At 37.0% G+C, this 19,304-nt stretch overlaps 1 protein-coding gene across 1 annotated transcript in view; it reads left to right on the forward strand.

Moving 5' to 3' along the window:
* The first annotated feature begins 16,512 nt into the window (after window positions 1–16,512).
* LOC138327472 (heat shock protein 75 kDa, mitochondrial-like) overlaps window positions 16,513–19,304 on the forward strand; it is a 33,670-nt gene continuing 30,878 nt past the window's right edge. Inside the window, exons 1-5 of the mRNA XM_069273587.1 lie at window positions 16,513–16,646; window positions 17,508–17,696; window positions 18,518–18,600; window positions 18,882–19,031; window positions 19,199–19,270. Of these exons, the coding sequence (XP_069129688.1) occupies window positions 16,526–16,646; window positions 17,508–17,696; window positions 18,518–18,600; window positions 18,882–19,031; window positions 19,199–19,270 (615 nt within the window). The 5' untranslated portion in view covers window positions 16,513–16,525. The remainder of the gene's footprint in view (window positions 16,647–17,507; window positions 17,697–18,517; window positions 18,601–18,881; window positions 19,032–19,198; window positions 19,271–19,304) is intronic.

A 19,304-nucleotide genomic window follows, 5' to 3' on the forward strand; every position in this document is an offset into this window, starting at 1 on the left:
TACAGGTCTTAACCACTAATATAACTACACAACAAATACAGGTCTTAACCACTAATATAACTACACAACAAATACAGGTCTTAACCACTTATATAACTACACAACAAATACAGGTCTTAACCACTAATATAACTACACAACAAATACAGGTCTTAACCACTAATATAACTACACAACAAATACAGGTCTTAACCACTAATATAACTACACAACAAATACAGGTCTTAACCACCAATATAACTACACAACAAATACAGGTCTTAACCACTAATATAACTACACAACAAATACAGGTCTTAACCACTAATATAACTACACAACAAATACAGGTCTTAACCACCAATATAACTACACAACAAATACAGGTCTTAACCACTAATATAACTACACAACAAATACAGGTCTTAACCACCAATATAACTACACAACAAATACAGGTCTTAACCACCAATATAACTACACAACAAATACAGGTCTTAACCACCAATATAACTACACAACAAATACAGGTCTTAACCACTAATATAACTACACAACAAATACAGGTCTTAACCACTAATATAACTACACAACAAATACAGGTCTTAACCACCAATATAACTACACAACAAATACAGGTCTTAACCACCAATATAACTACACAACAAATACAGGTCTTAACCACTAATATAACTACACAACAAATACAGGTCTTAACCACTAATATAACTACACAACAAATACAGGTCTTAACCAATATAACTACACAACAAATACAGGTCTTAACCACTAATATAACTACACAACAAATACAGGTCTTAACCACTAATATAACTACACAACAAATACAGGTCTTAACCACTAATATAACTACACAACAAATACAGGTCTTAACCACTAATATAACTACACAACAAATACAGGTCTTAACCACTAATATAACTACACAACAAATACAGGTCTTAACCACCAATATAACTACACAACAAATACAGGTCTTAACCACTAATATAACTACACAACAAATACAGGTCTTAACCACTAATATAACTACACAACAAATACAGGTCTTAACCACTATATAACTACACAACAAATACAGGTCTTAACCACTAATATAACTACACAACAAATACAGGTCTTAACCACTAATATAACTACACAACAAATACAGGTCTTAACCACTAATATAACTACACAACAAATACAGGTCTTAACCACCAATATAACTACACAACAAATACAGGTCTTAACCACTTATATAACTACACAACAAATACAGGTCTTAACCACCAATATAACTACACAACAAATACAGGTCTTAACCACCAATATAACTACACAACAAATACAGGTCTTAACCACTAATATAACTACACAACAAATACATACAGTCTTAACCACTCAATATACGTTTATTGTTTTATTATATTAACGTTCTATTTACCATTCATGATTATTTATGAAGCGGTTTCTCATGTATGATGTGGATATATCACCATTTTTGTATTCTGTATTACTATGTCACTGAAACAGGCCGCCAAAGAACTTGCTCTGTAGGTAGGGCGTTAGACCTGTATCTGCTGCCCCTGGTGTGCGATCGTAAAAGTCGACTTAATTTAGGATTTTATCTTTTCTCTTCTTCCTAACTAACTTTCTTCTTCCTAACGTCTCCCTATGCACGGCCTCACTTTTGACTTTCTGTTCAGCGCTCGCCCCTTTGAGGTAGGTTCTGGGTTCTGCACCCTGACCGAGACACACCAAAGTCTATCGAAGTGGTAGTTTCTGCTCCTGTTTAGTGTTCAGCATACCGAGAGTGGTACAATTGGTTCGCCCGTTGTCAATATGCATGTTCTTTGGTGTCTTCGGCGGCATGCTTCAGTGATATAGCACTAGAAAAAGGACAAGAGTTCCACTATAAAAGAAAACACAGCACGAATATACCGCAGTCTCCCAAAACACGCACCTCGCACTACATACACGCAACACACCGCACAATGGGAGGCCGTCCTAACATAACCATAGCTGTTAATAGGACGTTGAATAATCAAACAAACAAACCAACACCGAACAAGCACACACTATACTGTCAACGAGCAATCCAGCTAAAATAAATACGCACGAATATTTTATATTGAACAGTATAGCATTGACTAAGTAGGTGGATGGTTTGTCTTATGATCATATTATATATCATCAGTTATTTACGATCCGATATGTTCTGAGTGGGTCGTATCTGGATTCTTCTATGTAATAAATCTATACTTATATCACCAACACTCACTTATGTGATAGCTCTCTTCTAATGACACAACTTTTAGATTGATGCATTGATATTAAATAAAAGTAATTTTTCTTCATAAACACTGGCGAGCAGAAAATAGATCGATCTTGAATTATTTAATCAAACGTTCTCGGTGGCGTTTTAAAATCGATAAAGGTTGCACCCTCAGCGAGGAACGTCCGGCCACTCCGTCTAGTCTCCGAGATTAATCAAATAGTCTTCCAACTGGATGCCAACGTGTGCACAAACAATACTGTGGAATGTCCTAGTTCGGTACTCATTTGTCCTCCAAGATCACGCCCGCCAAATCTTTACCTTCAGATCAAAAGTTAAAAGCTATATTGAGTTTAATACGGGATTTAATATTTCGTCGTTTAAGGAATGTGTATGTAGCATACACAGCGAGTGTTGACAGGTCCCCTGCAGTTCGTTACAGAAAACAAAGAGTACTCGGCGCCATATCCTCTGTTTCCCATGTCCGGTGCGAGGCCACTTGATGTGTGCACTAACGCATGCTTGTGTATAGTAAGTGCTGGCCTGTTGGTTAGGGATCACGTACGCTATATTAACTCCCTGACCTTCGTCAAATTAAGTAATAAACATCTACCTGTTGATTTATAAATACACACCTGGGCCAATACCGTCACCTGATCTTTCACTTGACCCGGGATTCAGCGTTAATTAATCTGAATCACAGAATTTGGATGCTCAGTAATGAGTTATATATATTTATATAAGACAGATTAATATGGGAAAGAGTCTGGAATTTCCAAATTATTTGTGAGAACATCTTGGAAGGATGCAGTAATGCTTTCATAGTAAATTATAAAGAACCTGATTATCCAACCGCATTGATGTCCTGTGCTGCTCTTCATTGTAATAATACATCAGTATAGGAACTGTACAATGTTTTAAATACGCCTTTATTGAACCAAAGAAGTTTTATATATGATACGACTTATAGTTACTCGGGCCCCTTTTTTATCTCTTATTGTAACTTCACTCGCTTGTGACCTAGATTTGATATACGGATTTTACACACAACACTTATTTCCATGTCGGAGTTTTACTTTCTCATGTACACTTTTGATGTTATGAGTTCAGATTGAGTTTTCCTTGATATGACCACATCGTTCAAATAGGTTAAGAATACTTCATGCAAATAAAGAATTTGAATGCGATAACTCCAAAGAGTAAACACTTGTCAAAGGTCTATAGTGGATATCAGAATCGGGATAACTCACCATAACTTCTATACCATCACATTGTCTGCTTTTCAAATTTCTGACACCCGAAACAGCAAGATATATTTAACGACGGAAGAAATTTAGTTTGACAAACACCTTTTGAACCAAAGACAATATGTAAAACTACTGTATAGACAGTAACAAACTAAAAGTGCATTTTGTACATTCATAGAAACGCTGAGAAATCCATACAATTTAATCAAATGTATCAAATTTACTACGAAAAATTAAAACGAAAGAAATACAGAAAAAAATGTAAAAAAAAAAAAAAAAAAAAACAACAACAAAAAAACAACCAAAAAACAAAAAAACACCATCAATTTGTACGTGAACCTTTGAAGATATACAATCAAAGAATTCGGAACGGAAATTATTCGCTGCTACATTACCGATACCAGCCATGAATCTAAATAAAAGCTGCGTGAAGTCAAATATACCAAGTAGAAATCTGTAAGTGAATAGGGTACTATAATAAATTCATATTATTAACCAACAAACAAGAGTAAATCACATATTGCAGAAAAGAACAAAGTTCATTGTAAAGTACTTTATTTTTGTAGGATACAAAAGTTCGCGAGAGAGAGCTCGCACGTGTTTTCAAGTGTTTCGCGAATATTTTGTATAAATGTTATTATAAAGCACAATTATCAGTATAGCAAATGTATTCACGAATAGGATGACAATAGCGAAGAAAAGAAAGCGTTTTGTTATGGAACACATAATCAATATTTCTTTCTCAGTGACAGTCGACTTGAAATACAGATAATTCACCACGTGTACTCTACAGCTTACTAGAAATCTATAAGAAATGATCCTTAATTATATAATCACTTACATCAGTATACTTGTGTTCTGATATGTGATATGTGACTTCTATGAACATTATCTAAGATATATTTTGAATCAGTGACTATTAACCGACTCACATTTGACCTTGAGACACACCAAAAGTCATAGTGTTCGCCTTTGCTTAGTGCCCTGCATAAAGCGAGAAGGACGACTGGTTTGCTTTTTGTCGGTATAATGTGAATGGATGGGGTGTGATATTTGCCTCTTTTTGCGGCATGTTTCAGTGAGATAACACTATAAAAAGGACGAGAGTTACACGACACAACATGAATATACCGCAGCCACCCAAACCGCTCATTCACGCTCACACACGCAACACATCTCATACAATGTAAGGATCATCCTTAAATGACACTAGTTGTTAATAAGACATTCAGATTAAGTCATCAACCAAGATATACCATTTCTTTATTTTTAACACTCAGAGTTTAGCTTTAACACTAACTGGCGGACCGAGATCGTTTTGGTATGTACAGCAAACAATAAACAAGGCCATGAGTTTAAAGAAGAAGTTCAAAAATTGATGGAATCTCATCCAACAAAAGGTCATAATACTACACGGCGAAACGATTTTGTTGATGGTGGATGATATTTCAATTAGTATATACTATTGTGAAATATACAGGAGATGCGCTGGGCTGTCCTTTACTCGTTCACAATACATAAGGTAGATCATTGGCCTTCAGTTACCGAGTGTTGTCAGATATTTGTATATGGTTGTCTTACTGGTAGATGTGATGCCGAGACATGCATGAAACTGTATATATAACACATGATTAAAATCAATTTTAACAAACACCAACCCTTATCAACACTTTCATTATAAATAATTCCTGAAGGGATAAACAAGAAGATAAAAATGACTTGCCAGACATTCCCTGTCCAGAATGGTACACTGTTGTCCACACAGTGGCCTTGAGTTTGGCCTTGTTGCAAACCCATTAATCTTAATAAGGCCGCATAACTGTGGTCAATCAGAGTGAGGGAGGTCATCGCTACTGTGACGTCATAGCACGCATTAGAGCACGATATAATAAAATGGCGTCGTTTTTTATTTTCTATATCTTAATAAACTTAAAACTATTGGTAGTTGTACATTTCTGTAAATGCCATTGAATGGAAATCGTCACTATATTTTTAATAAATAATTTTCACTTTACTTTATAATTTATGTATAATTGCAATTCCAAAGTAGAAAAATGTCTATGATTTGTGTTGCAGATAAAACTCCAGAATTATAAATGCTCTTTCGATTGCATGATCGTTGAAGACGACTAAATTTGGTATATTCTCGTTTATTTCTACTGTATTTTCTTTTTTCTAATGTCTCCATTGACACAGTCTCACTTTGAATCGAGCGATTGTCCCTGTGATGACCGCTGTAGGTCATTTCCCGAGATTGTTTGTTTGTTTGATAATTTTAACGTCCTATTCATAGGCAGGGTCATGTAAGGACGGTATCCCAAATATGGGGTGTGTAGCGTGTGTGATGTGCGAGGTACGGGTTTTAAGAGACTGCGGTATGTTCGTGTTGTGTCTTCTTGTATAGTGGAACTGTTGTCCTTTTTATAGTGCTATATCACTGAAGCATGTCGCCGAAAACACCAAGCAACGCTCCATCCGGTCATATTATATTGACAACGGGTGAACCAGTCGTCCCACTCCGTTTGCTGCTGAGCGCGAAGCAGGAGCAGAAACTACCACCATTATAGACTTTGGTGTGTCTCGGCCAGGAGACAGAACCCCGAGCCTTCCTCACTGGGGCGAACGCTCAACTCAAGGCCAAAAGTGAGGCGGTGCCAAGGGAGGCATTAGGAAACATGAAGTCAATTACGAAGAAGAGAAAAGTTAATATCCTAAATTTAGTCGCCTTCTCTGATTATACAATAGGGGCAGCAGGTACAATTCTACCGCCCTACCTGCATTTCCGAGACACATTTTGATTATATGGTTGGGTTGTTGACGGCCTATTAACTAGGTAACAAATTAATTAGGTGCCCCCACTGTATGTGATATGTCGTTTATGGAGAGTGTATTTTGGGAGACAGTGATATGTTAGTGTGAGTACAGATAGATTGTAAGTCGCCTTATATGATCATGCAATGGGAGAGCAGCTACAATTTTATTGTATAAAGAGTATGTATAATGTCAATGATTTTAAATTCACAATGTATGTTCGAACGGTATTATCGATATGACTTTTTGTTATTTTAAACAAAACAAACAACTTCGACAAAATAAATCTAGGTCAATATGCGGTGTCCCATGAGCTAAAATAGTTTTGGAAAAGGGGTATGCTGAGTAAAATAGTGTTTACACCAATAGATTAAATGGTTATTTGTTGATTGGTTATGTTAACGGTTAATGTCAGTTTATGGCGGATTCTCCTGTATGTAATTAGTTGAGTATGTTTGTGTTTTGGGAGACTGTGCTATGTTCATGTTTCTTTTTGTAAATGTGGAACATTTTGCCCGTACATTTTAACGTATCATTCCACTGAAATAGTGTTGCCACATGCCGCATAATGTTGAGTAGAACATTGACAGAACATTGACATCAAACTTTAAGATTCCTGCAGCAAGTATTACTGTGTAAACATGCATCACAGTCAATGCCGTCATGCATCACATCACTAGAAGAAAATGAAATTACTTTGAACTTATCGGATGATGATAAAAGGAAAGATCAGGAGAAATATTTTAGGGATCTTTGGAATTTATCTATTGGCTTCAACACTGTTAATCTAATAATAGGGATGTCTACGGTGGTCGCTCCCCAATATTAGATATACGTCTGTTATTGAGGACATCACACGATAGGGTAATCAGTTCGAAAACGCAATTTCATTATCCAACAAATTTAGTTCAATGTTTCGGACTTCCCTAAAATAGAAGCAAAAACAGTTACTGGGTCTTTGTGGAAAATAACTTCGTTATCAAATTAGGTTCCGAGTAAGAAAATTAAAATCTCTGAAATAAATATTTATTTGAAAGTTGTTGAAAGAAAGTTATTTCTAGACGCCCAGTCTGCTTAAATCGGGTCACATGAAATATTCATGTGAGGAATCGCCACATACAGCACATTAATCGAGTTATCTATATCATATTGATTACAATCTGGAAACGACGACATTTACGTCCAGTGAGCTCCAAATCAATTCAAATACATTCAGATATGGTCATTGCACAATTCTAGACAAAGCATTACAAAGGGAAAAAACAACATGGTTTCATAACATTATTTGATTGTATCCAACAGCGGTTGTCTTTCGAGGCTGGCCTGCAGATAGGGCGTTAGAATTTTTCCTGTTGTCCCCATTACGTGGTCGGAGAAAGACTACCAAATTTTGGATATTATCTGTTCTGTTCTTTCTAGATGGCGTTCCTTTTGACATCGGTTGAGCGTTCAGCCATAAAAGAAAGGCGCTGCATTATGTCCCCTGGTCAAGACTCACAATAGTGTTATGATTAGCATTAAAGGAATGGGACGAATGGTTCCATATACCGCAGCCTCCGAAAACATCTGACACTCATACAAGCAACACAATGCATGCGACGGGGCCGTCCATAAATGTCCCAAGCACATTAAGCCCAATATTTAGTTTAAGATAACAAATATCTGAATTAAGGGACCAGTTTTGGCCTTGCTGATTGTCTTATGTTGATAATGTACATTTTGTAACCCTGGGCAATACTAGTCGCAATATACCGCTCGGCTAAAGAAAACTTCTCTTTTGCTCGATCGGTTGAGCGTCAGTCTAGTAATCCAGAGGTCCCGAGTTCGATCCCTGGCAGGGGCAGCTATTAAATTTATTGTAAATCCTGCACACTGTTACTATTATAACATTTTTCTGTGTGAATGAAGGTAATTACAATTATTATATTATACATTAATGTCTACTCTCAATAAACAAACTAATACACCAAATCAAATTGTCGTTCAAGGATTTGTCGGTGATGTTAAACGTCTACGATATGTTGATAGATCTATTGAAAGCTCAGATTCCACCAATATGATAAAATGACTACAGCTTATATTTCAGAAGTCCTACTCATTTCTGATAATACCATTGGATCGTTGAAATACCTGTAGATAACTCTTCGTTTGACGACGGAGTTGTTTACCAGGTTAATGGCAATGTTGATCAGCTTTGTAGCAACATACCATATCACGAAAGGTAAAGATATTTTGTCAGATACTGGCAACACTTCCTGTAGAAATGGAAAACGTGTTGGAAATCTAAGCAAATTTGGAAAACTTGGTTTTTGTAATTACAATATCGTTTTAATACTGTCAGGAAAAGTTATTTAATTGGCCGTGACAAATTATATACCTATTGAAATTAGCAATGAAACCAGCTTTCTGTTTCGGTTTAAACCTAAACGTATCTAAATTTTTCGCGGGAGATCTATTTTCAGCGTATGTCTTCTCACATATGTGGTGCTGGTGTAGAAAGTGAAGGATAGACAATCGGTGTTAAAACTGTCGGCTAATGACAAGTAGGTTACACCGTGGGAATAACAGGTCTGCGACAGACACACAGGCGTATATGATATCCATATTGCATGTTCCGCTGTGATCGTGGGATCGGTGCGCGTCTTGGGTAACATTACCAACACTATATGAATTTGGCTGGCTGGAAAACAATCGGTCCGTATCTGTTGTAATACGGTATATATTAGTACGGGCTAGTAGGTATTCTCACGGGCGGAGAAAACGCTCATTGTGTCATTCAAATATACCTTATTTCATTCATAATAATTTTGGTATCGCGACATTGATCTTTAGAACTCGATACAGTTACGATACATAGCCTGGAGTATATTGATTCAGAAACGTGTGACAGATTGCCAGATATAAAGTATTGGCATTAACGAGTATAAAACACTGCATTGTTTTAAGTAAATGAATATATCCGCCTTGAGGTATGATTTTGTCAATCAACAGATAGTGATACCAGATAAAATCGCTTGAAGGATTTTCGATTTTGATGTTTGCTTCCTGAAACCGAGATGTAGGACAAACATCATAGAAGGCGACTAAAGCTATTTTTTTCTTCATTTTTCTGAAACATTGTATTCATCTTAATGCTTCATTGGTCAGTGTCGGGATATCGCCTCACTTTTATGTTGAAATTTTTTCGATCATGCAAGTAGGGCATTAAAATTGCACCCGCTATACCTATTGCATGATCGAAAAGGCGACTAAATTCAGGATATTAAGTTTTCTCTTCCTAATTGACATTATTTTTCCTCCATTGACACCGCCTCACTTTTTGTCCTTCAGTTGAGGATTCGCTCCTGCGAAGAAGGCTCTAAAGTCAATAAAAGTGGTAGTTCTGCTCCTGCTTAGCGTTCAGCTTGAAAGGATTGGGACGACTGGTTTGCGCGTCGTCAGTATAATGTAACCATGTGGCATGTGCTAGTTCAGTGTCTTCAATGGTGTAAATCAGTGGGGTAGCACTATACAAATGGTAAGAGTTTCACTATTACAAGGAGACACAACACTAGTATACCGCAGCCTCCAAAAAACATAATTTTACAAGGAAACACAACACTAGTTTACCGCAGCCTCCAAAAACACCCTATTACAAGGAGACACAACACTAGTATACCGTAGCCTCCAAAAACACACTATCACAAGGAGACACAACACTAGTAAACCGCAGCCTCCAAAAACATAATTTTACAAGGAAACACAACACTAGTTTACCGCAGCCTCCAAAAACACCCTATTACAAGGAGACACAACACTAGTATACCGTAGCCTCCAAAAACACACTATCACAAGGAGACACAACACTAGTAAACCGCAGCCTCCAAAAACACACTATCACAAGGAGACACAACACTAGTAAACCGCAGCCTCCAAAAACATAATTTTACAAGGAAACACAACACTAGTATACCGCAGCCTCCAAAAAACACTATTACAAGGAGCAGCCTCCAAAAACACACTATTACAAGGAGACACAACACTAGTATTCCACAGCCTCCAAAAACACACTATCACAAGGAGATACAATACTAGTATACCGCAGCCTCCAAAAACACACTTTTACAAGGAGACATAACACTAGTATACCGCAGCCTCCAAAAACACACTATTACAAGGATACACAACACTAGTATACCGCAGCCTCCAAAAACATACTATTACAAGGAGACACAACACTAGTATACCGTAGCCTCCAAAAACACACTATTACAAGGAGACACAACACTAGTATACCGCAGCCTCCAAAAATACACTATCACAAGGAAACACACCACTAGTATACCACAGCCTCCAAAAACACACTATTACAAGGAGACACAACACTGGTATACTGTAGCCTCCAAAAACACTATTACAAGGAGACACAACATTAGTATACCGCACCCTCCAAAAACACACTATCAAAAGGAGATACAACACTAGTATACCGCAGCCTCCAAATATACACTACCACAAGGAAACACACCACTAGTATACCGCAGCCTCCAAAAACACACTATTACAATGAGACTCAACACTAGTATTCCGCAGCCTCCAAAAACATACTATTATAAGGAGACGCAACACTAGTATACCGTAGCCTCCAAAAACACACTATTACAAGGAGACACAACACTAGTATACCGCAGCTTCCAAAACCGCACTATTACAAGGAGACACACTAGTATTCCGCAGCCTCCAAAAACACACTATCACAAGGAGATGCAACACTAGTATACCGCAGCCTCCAAATATACACTTTCACATGAAAACACAACACTAGTATACCGCAGCCTCCACAAATATACTTCCACAAGGAGACACAACACTAGTATACCACAGCCTCCAAAAACACACTATTACAAGGAGACACAACACTAGTATACCGTAGCCTCCAAAAACACACTATTACAAGGAGACACAACACTAGTATACCGTAGCCTCCAAAAACACACTATTACAAGGAGACACAACACTAGTATACCGCAGCCTCCAAAAACACACTATTACAAGGAGACACAACACTAGTATACCGTAGCCTCCAAAAACACACTATTACAAGGAGACACAACACTAGTATACCGTAGCCTCCAAAAACACACTATTACAAGGAGACACAACTCTAGTATCTACCGTAGCCTCCAAAAACACACTATTACAAGGAGACACGACACTAGTATACCGCAGCCTCCAAAAGCACACTATCACAAGGAGATACAATACTAGTATACCGCAGCCTCCAAAAACACACTTTTACAAGGAGACATAACACTAGTATACCGCAGCCTCCAAAAACACACTATTACAAGGATACACAACACTAGTATTCCGCAGCCTCCAAAAACATACTATTACAAGGAGACACAACACTAGTATACTGTAGCCTCCAAAAACACTATTACAAGGAGACACAACATTAGTATACCGCAGCCTCCAAATATACACTATCACAAGGAGACACAACACTAGTATACCACAGCCTCCAAAAACACACTATTACAAGGAGACACAACACTAGTATACCACAGCCTCCAAAAACACACTATTACAAGGAGACACAACACTAGTATACCGCAGCCTCCAAAAACACACTATCACAAGGAGACACAACACTAGTATACCGCAGCCTCCAAATATAAACTACACAAAAACACCACTAGTATACCGCAGCCTCCAAAAACACACTATACAAGAGACACACTAGTATTCCGCAGAAACACACAACTCTAGTATTACCGTATGCCTCCAAAAACACACTATTACAAGGAGACACAACACTAGTATACACTAGCACTATTACAAGGAGACACACTAGTACCGCAGCCTCCAAAAGCACACTATCAAAGGAGACACAACACTAGTATTCACACAGCCTCCAAAAACACACTATCACAAGGAGATACAATACTAGTATACCGCAGCCTCCAAAAACACACTATTACAAGGAGACAACACTAGTATACCGCAGCCTCCAAAAACACACTATCACAAGGAGACACAACACTAGTATTCCACAGCCTCCAAAAACACACTATCACAAGGAGATACAATACTAGTATACCGCAGCCTCCAAAAACACACTTTTACAAGGAGACATAACACTAGTATACCGCAGCCTCCAAAAACACACTATTACAAGGATACACAACACTAGTATTCCGCAGCCTCCAAAAACATACTATTACAAGGAGACACAACCACTAGTATATCTACCGTAGCCTCCAAAAACACACTATTACAAGGAGACACAACATTAGTATACCGCGCAAAAGCACACTATCAAAAAAACACAGTATACCGCACAAGGAGATACACTTTACAAGGAACATAACACTAGTATACCGCAGCCTCCAAATATACACTATCACAAGGAAACACACCACTAGTATACCACAGCCTCCAAAAACACACTATTACAAGGAGACACAACACTGGTATACTGTAGCCTCCAAAAACACTATTACAAGGAGACACAACATTAGTATACCGCACCCTCCAAAAACACACTATCACAAGGAGATACAACACTAGTATACCGCAGCCTCCAAATATACACTATCACAAGGAAACACACCACTAGTATACCGCAGCCTCCAAAAACACACTATTACAATGAGACACAACACTAGTATTCCGCAGCCTCCAAAAACATACTATTATAAGGAGACGCAACACTAGTATACCGTAGCCTCCAAAAACACACTATTACAAGGAGACACAACACTAGTATACCGCAGCCTCCAAAACCGCACTATTACAAGGAGACACAATAGTATTCCGCAGCCTCCAAAAACACACTATCACAAGGAGATGCAACACTAGTATACCGCAGCCTCCAAATATACACTTTCACATGGAAACACAACACTAGTATACCGCAGCCACCAAATACACACTATCACAAGGAGACACAACAATAGTATACTGCAGCCTCCAAAAACACACTATCACAAGGAGATACAACACTAGTATACCGCAGCCTCCAATAAAACACTATCACAAGGAGACACAACAATAGTATACCGCAGCCTCCTAAAACTAGATATTCAAACACCGCAACCAATTGTATATATTGTAGGCCATTCTTCAATTATTATGGTTGTTATAAGGACATTAATTGTAATAAATCAGACCAAACTCTATACCGATATTGTGTGTTATCCTATTTAGTACCGTGTGTAGCGTACATCGGCTCTATCATCTTAGCTGGTGACATTTACAAACGTGCATTATTTCACAAAAGCTGTTATGGCCTCTGATTTCTGCCATCTCACATGGTCGTATTGGAGGGGAATACAGTTGCAGAAATCAGTCACACTGTATAATGTTTAATTTATTGTTAGGGTTCACGCTTCATTCTAAATGAAACGTTTGTTATCGTTGTTTTTTGTTTTAAATAGAAAATTGCATATATTAATTCAAAAAAAAATTGAAGTTTAGCATACAACGTTTTAGTTTGGTTTGATTTAATATATTAACGTCCTATTAACAACCAGGGTCATCTCCTATGTGTTGTATCTGATTGTATGTTTTTGGAGACTGCGCTATATTAGTGTTGTGTCTCCTTCTGATACTTAAACTCCTTTTTAAGCGCTATCACACCAAAGCATGCATTTCACTCAGACTATGATGTAGCTCTGTCAGGGGACAGAACCCTGAGCCTGTCTCATAAGGGCGAGCAAACAGCTGATTGCAAAAGGTGATGAGGTGGTGTCAAGGAAGCGTTAGAAAGATGAGAACAGGTCCTATTTAGCCGCCTTGAGGGACAGCATTACAATACTAACACACTACCTTCAGGCTGTGTAAGAGTTTTAAGTGATATGACAATGCCTCTAACATAATATTGAGTAAATAATTTTCCATACAGCAGTTAATTAACAGATGGCAAAGGTCAACGCCATGGTTTCATCATCATGCTACTTTTGAAAATTCATGAAATGTCACGAAAGCAGAAAATAGCACCTGTGAACTATGATCAGTCCGTGACCATACATAATCACCTTTTAACATTTTCTACGTTTTTTTTCCTTAGTGAAAGTTGACAAATTTTATTAAATAAGATTTGAAAAAAAGACCATCATTGAGCTGATGACTGATTTCGGTAATTATCGATAATTTAAGTGATAGTTAGAAGCTAATGTAACTTGATTTCACGTGGCTTTACCGCACGAGCGCGAGTTCAACGACGGTCCCGTCACAGTGACGAGGAGCTTTGTAATTAAAGTACATGATTTTTATCTTCTGAAAAATCTCATACTGAAATGTAACAAGTAACTATGATTAATTGCGAGCAGATTTCCTTTCATTTTCTTTTCATCATAATAATTCATAAATAAACAAATTCGCTGAATCACTTATGATACCCGTGGAACCGCATGCTGGGTGTCTAAATAAGGCATGTATTATATTTTGCATTTCACATATACATGGATGTAGGTAACTATACATCAGAAGGAAGTTGGTATTGTTATATTGTACAGTAACCATAGATAGGCTATATGTTACGGACAGAGATATAAACTGGTGATGTTTCAGTTTTATAACGTACATCTCACCACCTAGTAGTGTTAACTACTGGCCCAGTGTAACAGGTACCCTGATAACGTTAAGCTAACCATACATGCCCGTCTACGTACTATCACCTTACACAGAAATCTCCCCCTATAATAAAAAAGCAAATACCATATGCTAATCATGCTCGCAAATTGTACACCTAAAAAAGAACAATTTCACTGCTATTGGGGGAACCCCTCATACGATACTGATGTTTGAAATTAATATGGCTGAAAGAAAAGGACTGTTTTATGAGCCTTTGTCATGGGTAGAGATGACTATCGGGCCATAATGCTGTAACCGATAGTGTGATTACGTCGCTAATTCTGGTCATCCTACGGGCACCGGCGGCCGCTAATCTCGGCCAAATGTTGCAGATCATTTGAGCGGAATAATTTCATTGCGTATGATAAAGTAAGAGAAAACGGGCTACAGTCGAGTGGTGTAACTTAAAACTGCTTCATGTGACACACTGTTTCTTATCTAAGGCGCCGAACTGGTCCATTGGTACACGAGTTGTGTAGAAATTATTGTTTAAATATTTCATTTTAAGAAAAAAATACGAGATTTTATGAACGAAATATATTTTTAAAAGATTCTAATCGGAAAATATATTACAGTATGAAAGTTGTGTACAGCAATTTTACACAGAGACTTTTCAGTGAGTAACAAACGAGCGGACATAGTGTCAATCTGAGACTTTTCAAAGAGTTACAGAGAGAAACAAGCAGTTGAAAATGCAATGTTGACTATGAATATTAAAAATGTAGAAACAAGACGTAATGTTAGCTGTTAAATCATTGTCTGTTGCTTGTTTTTGTCTGTCTGACTCAGTAAACCTGTTGTGTATCTGACTAGAGACACTCTCTACAGAATCCTACATGTGTGCGTGTCTCACAGCCATTCTCACTCTCAAATTACACACTTTCCTAAATTGTACAATCCTAATGGTGACACATTTAAAAAAAAAGTCATTTATATAAGCTGTCAATTGTCTAATGTATATGTTTATAACTTGCATCCTCGATACTCCAGGGGTTCCGATCACTTATGTATAACTTGATGTAGTGTCTTTACTGTGAAAGTAGCTATTATTACAATACGTTTGGCATGAGGCGAAATTTACTTGCTTATATTGTAATGAAAAGTTGAAAATTAGTTATGATTTTTTAACTGTGGAAAAAGAGACCAGAAACTTTATTAATACGCAACGAATTCTACAGTATGAACTTGTTCTTGAAAAATATCACTCTGCATATGAATCAGATAAATTCATTTACATACGATACATGTAGTGAATATGTTGTCCTCACAAGATACGAGGAGGGCAAACTTAAATTGCAAAATGTCTCTTTTGTGTGCAATATTTAGTTTATAAAGAGACTACAACGAGTTACTGTAAATTGATACTTCATTAATTATTTGTTCAATCCCCAACACTAGTACTACTGAAAAGGAAATAAAAAAGACGACATTTTTAAAAATTAATTCGTTTGTTTATCTTTTTATTCACATTAATTTTTCATATCTATATATTTCTTCATTAATACCACCTTATTCTTATGTTCTCTGCCCAGAGGATCTAGACCAACTAGGCAGGCAAGTGTTCTAGGGGAGGCAACTCTTCCTTTTCAAAATGGCGGCCTCCATGAGAACATGTGTGCTCAACGATTTGCGTCTATTACGTAAATCAATTCTTTGTAACCCTGTACAATCATATTCTATGTCAAGATGCATTCATTTGCCACAAATTGGAGGTAAATATTGTAATTGATCATTGCTTTGTTGTGTGGTTCTATCATTCTGCTTTATATGTGTCTTGCATCAGATGACATTGACGAGCAATGACACCTTGTTATTGGTGATCATACTAGTACCCACAGACAGTGGATGTGTGTATTATGTATATGGAAATACACTAATTAAACATCAAAATTTAACTCAAATTAAGTTTTATCTGTTATAGAGTAGCTGTTATTTCAGGCTGTTATTGTCCAATCATGCAAGTATAGATACCTGCCCATGAAGGGCATGATCAGCTGATATTATTGTATTGAAAAGCTCAGTAATATTGCTAAAATATTGTCTCAAACATGCTCTTCACTCCTAAATGCTTCACTCTAAGTTATCATATTCCATTATCTTTACTGCTGTTGCATCATCGTTTATGATACAATCATATAGTCATACTATGGTATGGATTGTAGACCGAATATATATTGTTTATATAATTAGCTCTTTACATATGTAAGTTGCAAATTTTTGAAATGCATAGGTATTCAGATTTGATAGTCTGCCGCTGTCTGAATTTAGTTTGATTTGATATTATATATCAAGTGAATCATTAGAAATAAAATAAACAAATATTTTTTTTCTATTTTTGAATAGCTTTTTTTTTGCATTTGTCTCCCCTTTCATACATGTATGCAATGTACAGTATACATATCTAGTATATTGCAAGTACAAAAATATTAAAAGAATATGAGTTATTTCCCGTCTTCAGACTTCGAATTACAGTGAACACTTATTACTACAATGCATATCAGTTCCAAAACAGGAGGTGATTGTGTGACATAAAAGTTATATTAATTAATACACTGAGATGTTTGTTATTTTAGGACGACAATGTCAGGTGCCTATTTACCAGGTCTCGCGCCCGAGACAGTGGACAGGACAGCGAAGCTTTGTCACCACTGCTTCTCTGTTAAGCACAGAGCCCGAAACCATCCAAGGGGAGGTAATCGAGGAAGAGGTCAAGGAAGAGGACACATACCACTCGATAATCAAGGACACAGAAAGGTCAACTGGTGGGTTCACAAACATAATGTATGTAAATATGTGTCTGTCTTGAGGGGAAAAAAATCTGGACAATTCGCTCCTCTTAAACTATTTGACCATTTTCAGCGAAACCAGGTGGCTAGTTAAGGATTAATCATGCGATTAGATGTTCATATAAATATTTGTTGCCATGGAAACCAGCAGGTCTCTATTCACTGTTTTCGTAAAAAACAGTGAATTCTACAAAAGATATGCTGTATAATATGTAAGAGCCAAGAAAGGGAAAATATTTAAATGGAGAAGTCAACTAGAGGGTTTTTCAGAAAATAAAAGAAAAAGATTTAGTCTACTTTTGTGTTCACAAATATTAGACAGTCGACAAAAAACTCTTAATCTGTACCTACAGGTATTTTAACACACTAACTTCACAAAGTTGATTTCATAAAGCAGAACTATGCTTCTCATTTCAGGACTTCTTTTCAACATGATTTAGGGCCAAAATTCGGGCCATTTCGGCCCCATTCCCCATGGCAAAACCTCTAAATTTTTCCCAATTCAAGCCTTAAATTTCCCAAAATCAAAATTTCTTGAAAACTATCCAAAAATATTGCATGAACTTAGTTGGTTCAGACTTTAAATATTTATGAATTGGCTTCAGAAAAGTACATAAACTACACTGGAAATAAAAAATCTTTTTTGTTATGCTTAATTTTATATTTTTAATTTTCCCCATATTCTCGTTTTGTCGCACATTTTCCCAATATCAAAGCCACAGGACCCATTCCCAAAGCAGTGAGAGCAGTGTTTGATGTCAGCTGACAATTAACTGACACTCTACTTCTACATACAGGTCCTGGTGATAAGCTGGAGTTCCAGGCTGAAACGCGCAAACTTCTCGACATTGTGGCACGATCTCTGTATTCCGAGAAAGAGGTATGTATAGTTAGAATGATCAATAATTAAGAAATACTGTGAATTTACATAGATACAGATCTGTGAATATTACTTCAGATGTTCTTGACTGTTCTGACAGTCTTAGAAATTAGAATTGACTGTGCAATTTTAGAATCAAAATCCTTAAATGGCCATAGTAAAGTAGGAATACTTTTTGTTTCGGTGTTCGATCATGAGTAATTTTACTATCATTTTTTGATGTTTAAATAGAAATACTTAAGGTTATGATAAACACGGTTCTGTTAATTATGATGCTGTAGGTGTTTATCCGTGAGCTGATCTCCAACTCGAGTGATGCATTAGAGAAGATGCGGTACATGGAGATGAGTGGGAAAGCCGAGGGAGACCCAACCATTCCTCTGGAGATACACTTGGCTGCTGATGACGCCAAGAAAACATTCACCATTCAGGTATAATGAGAAATCATTGTTATCTTTAGAATTTCATTGACACGGTTTTGTTTAATTATTCAAGGATTTTGAGTCATTTAGAGCAATATTATTAATCATGAAATGCATAGAAAATTAAAACATCCAAGAAGACATGACACTAATCCCCTGTGATATTTATGATACAGGACACTGGCATTGGGCTGACTAAGGAGGAGATGATTGAAAACCTGGGTACGATAGCCAGGTCAGGCTCCAAGGTAAGGAGGAATTCACATAGAAAACCTGGGTACA

This window comes from Argopecten irradians, chromosome 7 (assembly GCF_041381155.1).
Source record: "Argopecten irradians isolate NY chromosome 7, Ai_NY, whole genome shotgun sequence".
Taxonomy (NCBI): Eukaryota; Metazoa; Mollusca; class Bivalvia; order Pectinida; family Pectinidae; genus Argopecten; species Argopecten irradians.